Below are 13,243 nucleotides of genomic sequence, written 5' to 3' on the forward strand. Positions count from 1 at the left end.
AAACGGGAGCAGCCAAACGCTAACTGAAAAATCAGATGTCTCCCTGGAACCACAATAAAGAACAGCACAATCCAATACTGAAGATACATGTGCTTGTTCTGTATTAAACCACCATACGGGATCTTTTTTTAAAAATATATCCCTACTGGTTTTGTTTGTTTGTTTTTTGATTTGTGAATGGAATTCAGGACTTAAAAGCTAGTATACGTTAGATTATCTGCATATATTATAATCCATAATCATGAAGATATACATTTGAAAAATAGAGAACTTACCTGAAGGAAACATTAAATTAGTAACCTCAATGAACAACCAAAAATGAATATTACTAGCATTTTGGTACACATGATGAAATATAACTTATTGATAAGATATTTATAAATAATATTTTCTAAAAACAGCTAAGCATAATTTATACAGAAAATTATTTTCTTTTGATCAAGAATAAATGTAGCCTAAGTTTCCACAGCTTACTAGTATTCCTGTCACAGCAATAGGCTATCAATAAAACGTTCCAAAAAAGATACAAAAGAGAAGAAATATAATCCTCAGAAACAGCATGGCTCTTAATAGTTCAGTACGAAGAAATTTAATTTATAACCTGTTTATACTATCCCTGTGACTTAATTATATGTCACAGTCCTAAAATTTCCCTTTTGTTATCATTGGATGAACCGCACCCTACATGGCAGATACGACATATGCAAAATCACAAAGATTTCCTCTCAATTTGGCCTCCACTCATGTCAGCTTTCCAAAATAGCACCCAAGTAGTAGGATGTGATGTAAATCAATGTATTTTATTGTAGCAGTTATTGAATTTCCCTATGCAAAAGACCCTACACTGTTTCAGAATCCAAATTCCTCATAGAAGACAATGGTAAGGTTTAACATCATGTTTGAGGGAAAACGTACGTTTGAAAAGATTCTTAATAAAATGTATGGTTAAAAATAACAATAGTAAAAAAGACCAGCATATATTTTATAAAGGCTCCGATAAGGTAGATGACAAAAATATAATACATGTTGACTTAACAGGAACCACCTGACAATTTTGGTTCCATGGCTACTGCATTGACTATCTCTGTAGCTAGAAAACCATCAGAAAACAAATTGAAAATTATTTCCCCACAAATGTATACTGTTGACAACAAATTAAAACCAACAACTTGTACTGAGTATATTTACATTGCTTCGGTTATTCTCAGAAAGTGACAAACAACTCAAGGTCAAATTAAAAATAGCCAATAATTCCTATTCTTTCCCTTACCACCTCCAGGAGCCCTTCATTCAAGGAACATCCTATTTAATTGGGAGTATTTTTACGTTCAGACAATTGTAAATTGTTTAAATGCATATTACAACAGAAAGAAGGCTAATTTCGTTGCTTGAAAATTATACTCTTTTGGAAGGAAGGATAACTAAGGGAAGATACAGAGTGGTATACAGAATATGGTTTGAGTTCAATGGGAAAAGAGGCTTTTAGACTTAGTATAGGATATGGTTTTATTGAGGGAGAAAATTATCTTTTTATTGTTATCAATTGCTCTTAAATTTTTCTCTAACAAAATTTCACAGCAATCTCAAGAGGATCCACTAAAGGCCTTTGATTATATATACCCTAAAGAATGTAGTGAACCACAAAGATACACACCCAATAAGGGTTTTTTTTTTTTTTTTTTTCATCTGAAATTTATAAAGATAATTTTCCATGCTGACAGTGCACATTTCATCCATAAGTTTGAAGAGTCAAATGCTACCACAGCTGGGGGTTATTCTGCCAAATGGCTTCCAACAGGGACTACAGAGATGGAGGCTAGGAGGCATGTGTATGTGCATGTAGCAAAAAACAACAGACCTGATGGGAAATAGCCCTTCTCTGAAGTCATTTTTATCAATTACCATCTGAGTGATCTAATCAAATAGAGAGTCTAAGGGAAAAAAGCAACACTACGAAGCAAAAGCAAATATTAAAACAAATGCTTTATTACCTGCAGAGATTCAAACAAAAAGCAAGGAGAGCCCTGATATATTTCATAGGGATTTGCTAAGGCTGAGGGGAGGGGTAAGGGGCAGATACCTTAAAAAAATCCATCATGAAAGGAACTGAGACAAGATTATCAAAAAGAGGCCAAGTTATAGCGCGCCATGGGATTTTTAATCTGGCTACCTGTGGTTTCTCTAGTTAAAGCTTTATTCATCCCCAAAACGGAGGGGGGGGGTGGTGAAGAGAAAACAAAAAAAAATCACATTTATATGTCAGTTTTGCAAATGATCAAACAGCGTGCATCAATAAGAATAATAAGAAAACATTCAACGCTGATGACTTTTTAAAAAGATACCCGTTTTATCAAATATTATTGGTAATTACCTGTGCATCTCGTTTCTTGAACTCTTGAATTTGATTTTCGTGCTCCATGTTGGCAGCGCGAAGCTGTTTTTCCAGGTTTTCAATCTCCCGACCATGGTCTCGGACTAGGCTATCCCTCTCTGCGTTATGCTGCTGTAATAGGTGCGTCTTCTCCTGTTCATGCTCCAGCTTCAGCTCTACTATCTGATTGGACAATGAGGAGGACAGTTCATCAACAGAACATCCTTGTCGTCATGACAACTCATGTACAGCTTAATTTTTCTCTAATTTGTCCAAGTTGAAAATTTTATTTTTGCGTCATTATTACCTCACCCTTGAAATACCCTCATTTTAGGGGGATTTTATCCAAACCTCCTAATATTCAAAGAAGGTGGGCATATGCAGTAAATCCTTCTGCAAGCTGTTGACACAAATGTCTGAAAATGGAAAAAAAATTATGGTGAATGTTAGGTATTTCCTCCCCAAGAATCTGGGTATTACTGATCAGCATGGTTATAAATGGTTAATCGTCAGTATGCTTTGCTTTTTCCTTAAATGTATACATGTAAAAAGCAGCAATTATATCAGTCGGTTTTCTTTATAATTCTCAAATAAAAGATCTGAGCTAAATATGCATCTGGATTATTGTATATACAGTTGTCTTTTTAAAAATAAAATGATAAATTTCAAAGCTCTATTATCTCGTTGTCAGCTATGGTACACCAACATAAACAGATGTTACGTGTTCCATAGGGCGCCTGCTGGGCTGCAAGCTTGCGCCATGATTTCATAAAAAGCATTCTATTCTCAGGATCCTTTCTCAGTCCACTCCACACTGGAGACTGTGACCTTGGCCAGTCTTAGCCTCTCCCTGCTAGACTGAATGGCAGCCCGAGACCAAGGGCCTGGTTGCCGCAGCTTTGATACTAATCCTCCCAGACTGTGCACAATGGCACCCTACCTGGCCTGCAAACTATAGCCAGCCAGGCTGTCTTTGAAGCAGGTGATGAATAGGGGACTGCAGGAAGCCAGCTTCCCCAGTGAACTCCAGGCCACACAGCTGCTAAGAACAGTCACTTGGATTTTTCTTCAGTTTTGGTGGATTTCGGGGCAAAAAACTGACGTTACCTAGAATATGTTGTGTTATTTTTCGGCATGAGAATCCATCTTCAAAAAAGCTAACAGTAGGAGCCTGCTCCAAATCGATCTTGTTTCATGCAATGAATCACCAGACTACCTTATCTTAAAGCTATAGCATTCATTTCTCCCAGCGTGCATGCTGCACTAAATTTCACAAGTGATTTTCTATTAAATTTGAAATTCTCATCCCGATTGCAAATCAAAAATCATAAAACACACATCAAATCTGCTTGGAAAAAAAAACAGATTTCAAAATGTTCTCTTACTATGATTTTCCTTAGTGAGTTGGAAAAATCAACATTAAATTTCTGACCATTCATGCATTTAATATACAATTTAGAAGAAGAATGTATACTAGCTCTTGAATGCTTACTTTTATCAGAATAAAATGATGTCTAAAATGATATGGGAAATTTTATCTGAGAACAAAGAGGTACTCTGGTGACTTACGTTTATTTAACATTTAGAACCCTTTTTTCTCATATTATTACTCCACTGCTGGCAATACACAGAAAAAAATTAATAATTTTTTTTTCCTAACATACTATGCCAAGGAATAAGGAAAGGTTTTCCTTATTTAAAATTAATGTATATGTTTTATTTCATGATTCACACAATTACAACAGTAAAAGAGAGAAATTTTAAATTGCATTGATATTATGGCATTTTTTTCAGACAAATGAGTGTATAAATTACTGAATTGGAAGATTTTTATTTCTTGGGCCCAGTCTTATTCCTACTCAGAGTTAACTATCAAGCATTATTATAATGAAAGTATAAATTTCGGTTAAAGTTATTTAAGTATGTAAGATACTGAAGAGAAATAGACAGAGGCAGAAAGTCCTAATGAGATCTGAAAAACCAGAAGAATGGACGTGATTTAAATTTATAGAAAGTTAAGTATTTTACTCAGGAAAAGTAATCAGTTGACCAAAACAGCAAATAATCAAGGCAGAAGAATTATAGAATTATAGAATTCTCCCATGAAAAGACATATGACTTGAACTAGCAGTGTAACGTTCTCTGAGTCATTTGAAGTGTTCTGATGAACTGACTGATGACCTTGGCCAAATCCCAATATTTATTTTTAAATATAACGAAAAATCATGATAATGGACTTTCAACCCTAAAGACAGATGTCTGTAAATGATCCGTTTGTTATTTTCCAGGGCCTGCTGCTCAGTGCTGCTACTTAAATCGCCAGGTTGCTAGATGATGGGCTTCTGCTGGCTTTCCAATGAAACAGCTCAAGCTTATCTCCCCAGTTCGCTGTGTGGCCAACTTCAAGATATTATGGGCCTTTTCTGGTCTTTGCCCACATTTCCTCACTGTCAGCATCTTCTGGCAAAAGTGTCTTCTTAGGAAAATAGTCTTGTTCAGAGGAAACACCCTGATGCTCTGGAAGCATCTTGATGATGGTATTCATGACCACAAAGCTCACCATGGATATGGGTTAGTGCTAAAACTCAAGATCTTACTGGTCTCTAGCCCTTTCCACGTAACTACATGTTAAAACAATCCTGTATTTTCCAGTTTGGTACTTTACTTGTGGACACATCTTAAAGGTAACATGAAGTAGCATACCTTCTTTGCCTTGGATTCCTAGACTTTTTTGATCGACAATAATGTCTAATGGAGTTAATGGTGATCATCAGGTGGAAAATATGGAGGACATGAAAGCAGACAGCATCCACTAAGATGAATATTAAGTGGTCAATGAGGCATCTAAGTCAAGGTGGTCTAGAACCCGTAATACACACCAGGGTAGGGGAAAATAGGATGCAACATCACAAAGGACCCTATTTAATTCAAACAACCTGAAGAACTCCTTGTAACATAGGAGGGTATCCCTAAAGATCCCTAAGTACAAAAGCATTGAACTGCAAGTCAGACTAGACTAGGGAATGTGCAACTCTACATGTACTAAAACAGAATGGAATGTCTTTCTGGGACAATGGGAGTGATTAGCTACCATGTGTAGGCATCTAGTAGCATCTGGTAGTACCCTGAGATGCTGGGGCTTTATGGCTTACTGGTCAAAATCTAGGTGAGAAAAATGTCTTCACAGCCTAGAACTATTAGGTTGGCCCACAGGAAACTGACACTTTTGTAGGTCAAATAGCAGATGAAGAAAGATCTTCTCCCACCCCCACAACTCTGAACCTGAAGATCAAGAGTGAAGTTAATTGGTCCCTGAAAGTGGCATGCCTCTGTCACAGCCTAATCATCCACAGTCTGACATGATGTCCTCATTCCAACTGAAGTTTCCAGTAAGCATACAAGAGCAAAAGCACATTCCAGGCCCTAAGAAAGACAAAGATGGAGCTACCAGATACCCAACTCCATGGGAAGTCTTGAAACATGTAAATCTGAAATATAATTTAAGTCCTAGTTACTTTAAAAAAAAAAAAAAATTATTGCACTTTAAGGGAGTTCTGGTGGCATAGTGCCTAAGGCATTTCACTGCTAACCGAAGGCTGGTGGTTCAAACCTCTAGCCGCTCTTCATAAGGAAGACTGAGCAATCTACTTCTGTAGAAATAATGCCTCAGAAACCCAAGGAGGGGTCACTATGAGTCAGAAACAACTCAATGGCAGTGAGTTGGTTTTGGGTTTTTTTAATTGTGCTTTAGGTAAAATTTTACATAGCAAATTAATTTTCCCAATCAATACTTCATACACAAATTATTCCTTAACGTTGGTTGTAATCCCATCGATGTGTCAGCACTCTATGCCTTCCCTGGGTCCCCTGTTTCCATTCACCTGGATTCCCTGTCACTCCCTGTATCCTCATCTTTGGTTTGGGGCAAATATTATCATTTTGGTCTCACACAGCTGATTGTTCTGAGGAGCACATTCTTTATGTCGTTTGTTTTATAGTCCTGTCTATTATTTGGCTGAAGGTGGCCTTCAGGAGTGTCTTCAGCTTCAAGCTAGAAGGTTTTCTCAGGGTAGTAGTCTTAGGGGTTGTAACCAGTAAGCCTGGTGTTTGGGGTTTTTATATTTTTCTTTTGCTTTGAATTTTGTTCTACTTTTTCAAGGGCGGGGGGGGTGGGGAATACCTCCTGGTAACCAGGGCCTCCTTTTGTGGTCTTGGTCAGAGTGGCTGACAGTGGTAGCTGCCATCTTGTTCTGCTGGTCTCAGGTTAGGGAAGGCTGTGGGTTTATGTGGGCCAGTAGTCCTTTGAACTAGTTGATTCCTTGTCTTTGTTTTTTTTCATTCTCCTATGATCCAGGAGGAAAGAGACCAACAGTTGCTTCTTAAGATGACTGCTCACAGGCTTTTAAGACCTCAGATGTTACTTACCAAACTAGGATGCATATAACATTACAGTCATACCTAAGAGATACTGCAGGTTTGGTTCCAGACTACAACAATAAAGCTAGTATTGCAACAGAATGAGTCACACAGATTTTTTTGGTTCCCAGTGCACATGAAAGTTAAAGTTTACACTATACTGTAGTCCAGTAAGTGTGCAATAGCATTATGAAAAAGTTTGAAATATTGTGAGAATTACCAAAATGTGACAGAGAAGCACAAAGTGAACACGTGCTATTGGAAAAATGGTGCTAATAGACTTTCGCCCTGCAGAGTTCCCACAAACTTTCAATTTGTACAAAACACAGTATCTGTGAAGCATGACAGAGCAATGCATGTATCTTTGAACTATGATTTGCACACTGAACTAGATGTCCCCCAAGGCTATGGTCCTGGTAATTGTTTTATAATGAAATTAGTGCTAGGAAATATGGACTGAATACCTTTTAATGATATTATAAAGAAACACACAAGGTGGACAGAAAAAGTCATTATTTCTCAGTCCACTACACAAGGAAGACTAACATTAGTCCATTAAAACCATTCACTGTCAGAAACTCCAATATCAGAAACATAAATTATATAAATGAGATACGAAGCACTACAGGGCATTAAGAAGGCTAAATTATGGTACAAAATACTAATGAAAATGATCCCAGATGTAACCAAATTACAAATTTTACAATGCCTGGTATAAGAGTACACTACAGCTAGTAGAAGTAGGGTGAGAGGTCCTCCTATCCTCTGCCTAGGAAAGGAGGAAGAGAAGACAAGTGTACAGTCAGAAGGCCTACCAATAGATCTTTAAATCTTTCCTACAATTCAATGTTAAACACATTAATTTCAAGTGATTCGAAACATGAAATCTTAAGAGTTTAGAAGAATTTAGAGGTTACCTATTATGCTAATCTTAATCCAGAAATCTTCCCTAAAACATCCTGATAGATGGTCTTTCAATTACTATGGGAATGGTTTTAGTGATAGGGGATTAATAGTACTCCATGTCAACCTGTTCTTCACACTAAACACACCTGCCACTGGGACTTCTGGGTAAAGATAGTGGTGGAAGCTGTAAACTGTGAAAAGAATACCACCACCAAAAATACAAAACCAAAACATGAGAGCATTCACTGGCAGCAACAAAGGAAGAGGAATATCATAGCCATAATTTCCAAATGTAGCAGTTTAATAAAGAAACAGAAGATTCTGAAGTTGTCTCTAATAGAAGCATAGGCTTCAGAGTTCCCATAAAAAAGAAAACACTCTCCAATATGTAGAGCAAACCCTGATGCAGAACATTAAATATGTTAGAAGACAGGCCAGGTATCAGTTTCTCTAAAATAGGCTACTCAGAGCTTCAACTAAGCTCTCCTTCTCTATCCCTATCTTAATCTCAGGCTATAGAAAAGTAAATGCATCAAAATACTTACTCACTCAAGCAGAAACTAAAAGGAAGACAGAAAATAAAGGCAGTAAAATTGTCAAAGAGAATTCAAACATGTTATGTTCAGAACAAATAGTAATTTGCACAGAGCTGTCCACATTAGGCAAAACAAGATGAGGGAGGAAATCTACATAACTATAAAAATATTACATCAGAAGAAACAAAAAATAAATGAACTTCACAAAGGTGGCTGGGGGAAAGAAGGAAGGAATGAAGAAACAGAGAGAGGGGCCAGCCCATCATTCTGGAGGGAAAGAAAACATACCTTAAAAAGTAGAAACGATCAGTTATAGAAGTCATAGGAGAACTCAATAAGAACATGAATGTAATGAAGAAGAACTCAAAAATAAGAAAATAAAACAACAGAATTAACTGAGAGTCAATTTTACACCATCACAAAATTCACTATAAATGAGAAACAACAATGACCTGAATAGACATGGTTGAAAAAGGCACACTGAGGACAAGGATGACTCAAGAATACCATAATAAGCCCAAACATAGAAGAACTCAAGGAATATGAATATCTAAACGACTCCTAAAAAAAAAAAATTAAAAAGACATTTGAGCACAAAATACAGGCAACAAAGAGGTGAAGAGAGAAGCTAAAAGCAACACTTAGAACCAAAAGACAATGGGACAACATGTAAAAATCTTCAAAGAAAGAAAGGATGATCAAAGAATTTTATACCTAGCCAAACTATGCTTCAAAAAAGTAAGGGAACATAAATAGTGATACTCAGCATGCAAAAATGCAGTGAATACAGCAACTATAAGCCTTTCTTGAAAAACTATTAATGATGAAATCTCCCCAGCCAAGAGATAAATAATAAAAGAATCATATATGAAGTTATACAGTTAAGTCCTAAAGATGAGCATATACTAAAAAAATGAAGTCTATATAACTGTGAGAATTATGGTTATTGAACAGAATACAAATGTTAAAAACCTCAACAATATAAAAATAACACTGGACAAAACAGAGTGCTAGGGGTGGTTGGAAGGAAGGATAATCATGCTAATTTCCTCTTTTTTAAGTTAGGGAGTAAATTTATGCTCTCAAAATTGAACCATGAAATTTAAAAATGACTCCAACTTCAAAGTGTTACTAATCTTTATTTCTTAACTTTCAAAAAATCATCTCTTGTATGAAGAAATATTTAACTTTAGAAATTCCTTCAGTTTCCTTTGTTTCTTTCTTCTTGTTGTGGTTGATGTGCCATCAAGTCAGACCTAACTCATAACGACCCCCCCCTTGGGTTTCTGAGGCAGTATCACTATGGAAGTAGATTGCCCAACCTTCCTTCCGAGGAGTGGCTGGTGGGTTTGAACCACCAGCCTTCTGGTTAGCAGTCAAGTGCCTCAGGCACTATGCTACCAGAACTCCCTCAACTCGGCTTCAACTCATAGAGGTATTATGTATAAAAGAATAAAATGCTGCCCAGTCCTGTGCCATCTTCACAATAATTTCTATTTTTGAGCCCATTATTTCTTTATTTCCAACTAGTTTCACATAAAATTAAATATTTTAATTAACAAGTGCCAAATATATCATGGTTTTGTTTCTAAAAACTTTTGTCTACGTATCTGCTTATCCTTCTAACTTACCTATATTTTGTGGTCAATTGTCATTTCTGTAAGATAAGATTTAGGTAGAATTTTTGCTTTCTTCTTTGTGTGTACGTAACATGTCAAATGGCAACAACTCATTTTGGAGACTACTGTACTGGCACTGCAAGATCCTTTTATTAAGGGACCTTAACCTGTTTCAAACAATGGGTTCTTTGTTTGTGAACTAACTTAAATCCAAAACCTTGGTAAAGAACAGTAATTTTCCTTTAAGGGGACAATGATCTAAATCGCACTCACTAATCTTGACTTTTTTGTTGATGTCATACAAGTCAACCCGGCTGCCTGTCTACCTTATCCCTCAGAGCACCATGCTCTATTCACTCTCACCACAGACCCCTGGGCAGGACAAGACACCCTGACTGTCAATCTAGACCCACTGCCCAGTACAGTAATTTCTGCTACCTTGCATTTAATAGTTAAGTGCCTCCACCTAATGTCTGCCATTTTGAAACCCTAGCATCTCATTCTGACAGCCCTGCCTTGCAGAAGAAGCTACCATATAGTAGTACCTCACTGGTGTTAATGCCCTCATCACCAGTGCATTGCTCACACTTCAGTAATGAGTGTGTCCTCTAGGCCACCCCTTGTGGTGGGTTCTCTGGTCTGAAGTAACAAAATCATTCCAATGTTCTCATCTTTTGGAGACTTTTTACTTTTTCTTCAATATTATGCCAAGGTAGTCCTGGCATCTTCACCTCAGATAAATGTGACTGAATAGTCACGGAAGATCACTACCTGCTACAAATTGAAGCTGTTTAAAGTATGCTACATTTTTTTAAGAGAGAGAGATGAAGGACAGTTCAAGCACTGTGACCCCTTACCAACAGTAGTTATGAAAGACCACTGTTAACTATAAATACAAACTACAGTAAACATGCTAATTAAAAAAAAAAAATAGCGATGAAGGACAGCTCAAGCACTCTGTACACTATCAACAAGTATATACATCTGATTATTAGTCATGCAAAGGGTTTTGGTGTCATAGCAGTTAAGCACTCGCCTGCTAACTGTAAAGTTGGCAGTTCAAACCCACCCAGCGTCTCAATGGGAGAAAGTCCTGGCAATTTAATCCCATAAAGATTACAGCCAAGAAGTTTTAGTCTGTCACATGTGGTCACTATGAGTCAGAATTGACACGTCAGCACCCAACAACAAATTAGTAAGGGGGGGCCCTTTGCTTTAAAGTGTTAGCCATTAAAAGACAACTTTTCTTAAGGGGCTTGCTAGGTAACACATCCACATCACCCCACATCCTACTCAAAGTCTCCCTATGGAAAACTTTTGCTTCTTGATGGTGAAATTCAGTACTACTTTTATATAGGTGAAAGGAACTCTGGTGGTACATTGCCTAAGGCATATGATTGCTAACCAGAAGGTTGGGCATTTAAACCCACCAGCCACTCCATGGAAAGATGATGGGGGCAATCTGCTTCCATAATAATGTACTGCCTTGGAAACCCAGTGGGAGTCACTATGTGTTGGAATCAACTCAACAGCAGTGATTTTTGTTTTTTGGAGTTTTTATATAGGTGAAGGAGATGTGGTTGTACAGTGCTTAAAGCATTTGGCTATTAACTGAAAGGTCAGTGGTTCAAACTCACCAACCACTCCATGAGAGAAAGATGAGGCAGTCTGTTTCCATAAAGATTTACAGTCCTGGAAATTCTATGGGGCAGTTTTACTCTGTCCTATAGGGTCACTATTAGTCAGAATGGATTTGATGGCAGAAGGTTTATATAGGTGATAAAACTCATGGCAATAAGATCCACATTAAAATCCAGGTGCATCATGCCCTGCATTTCTCATTTCATGAGATAAAGATAACACCATGAGGTTATGTCTCTGAGCAGTTTTTATTTGCATTTGCAGTAAAGTAAACATGACATATCAAAATAAGTTATGAAATTGTCTAGTGATCCAAAAATTCAGATTCAGTGGGACAGAATATATTGTAAACTTAGCATAGTTTCACTAGACTTCTGTATCCTTACTAAAAGATGTCAGAATCTTGAGGAAAAAAAAAGCAATTATGTGATGTAATATGTACTTAAGTGAGAAATAAGAGTGCCTCTGAAGCAATTCTACTCTGTCATATGGGATAGCTATGAGTAGAAACTGACTTGACAGCACCTAACAAGACTACAAAGAGAAACTTAAAGACTTATATAATCTGTTCTGACTTTTTGGAGTAGGAAAACAGCTCAGAAAATACCACACTATGGTCTGTCTTCCTGAGCATCTTGAAAGAAATAGGCACCAAAAACACAGTAAAAAGTAGGCATTGTGACAAAAGCAGAGAGAGAATGTGTCATCTCCGGGTGGCCATGTAGCTCCAGAATTAGGTATTTCTTACAACCAAAAGATCCATTATTGAAATCTGTCAACCTACAGTTCAGTTTAACCATTCACGTTCTCTATACTTGAAAGTTTAATTACTGTGCTAACTTCCTCTTAGAGACAGCACAAAGCCTGCCGGGATACAATGCCTCCTCATTTGTCTTCTCTACTCAACCCTCAGTAATCCCTTCCCTCAAGTCGATTCCAACTCATAGTAACCCTACAGGACAGAGTAAAACTGCCCCAGATGGTATACCAGCCCTAGGGGCAAAATAGGTAAGCACTCAGCTGCTAACTGAAGGTCACGATATAGAAAAGACCTGGTGATCTGCTTCTACAACAATTACAGCCTAGAAAACCCTATGTGTTGTTGTTGTTATGTGCCGTCGAGTCAAACCCAACTCATAGCGACCCCTCCTTGGGTTTCCGAGGCAGTATCACTACGGAAGTAGGATTGCCCAACCTTCCTTCCGAGGAGTGGCTGGTGGGTTTGAACCGCCAGCCATCTGGTTAGCAGGCAAGTGTCTTAGCCACTATGCTACCAGAGCTCCCAGAAAACCCTATAGGGAAATTCTATTCTGTCTTCTAAGGTCACTATGGCATTTGACTGTGTGGATCACAACAAATTATGGACAACACTGAGAAGAATGGAAATTCCAGAACACTTAATTGTACTCATGAGGAATCTGCACATAGACCAGGAGGCAGCTTTTTGAACAGAACAAGGGAATGCTGCATGGTTTAATATCAGGAAAGGTGTATACCAGGGTTATATCATTCCACCATATTTATTCAATCTGAACAAATAATCTGGGAAGCTGGACTACATAAAGAACAACACAGCATCAGCATTGGAGGAAGACTCATTAACAATGATATATGCAAATGATACAACCTTGCATAATGAAAGCAGGCATTGATAAAGGTCAAAGAATACACTCTTCAGTATGGATTATAATTCAACATAAAGAAAACAAAAATCTGATCAAATTGACTTTAAGACAAAACCACCACATGAGACA

The 13,243-nt window shown here is 37.4% G+C and overlaps 1 protein-coding gene across 1 annotated transcript in view; it reads right to left on the minus strand.

The window, feature by feature from the left end:
- CEP112 (centrosomal protein 112) overlaps positions 1–13,243 on the minus strand; it is a 600,502-nt gene that overhangs the window by 301,059 nt on the left and 286,200 nt on the right. Inside the window, exon 20 of the mRNA XM_042783552.1 lies at positions 2,372–2,554. Coding sequence (XP_042639486.1) covers positions 2,372–2,554 — 183 coding nt within the window. The remainder of the gene's footprint in view (positions 1–2,371; positions 2,555–13,243) is intronic.

This window comes from Orycteropus afer, unplaced genomic scaffold (genome assembly GCF_000298275.1).
Source record: "Orycteropus afer afer isolate SDZICR_OR568_19922 unplaced genomic scaffold, OryAfe1.0 scaffold00018, whole genome shotgun sequence".
NCBI classification, from domain to species: Eukaryota; Metazoa; Chordata; class Mammalia; order Tubulidentata; family Orycteropodidae; genus Orycteropus; species Orycteropus afer.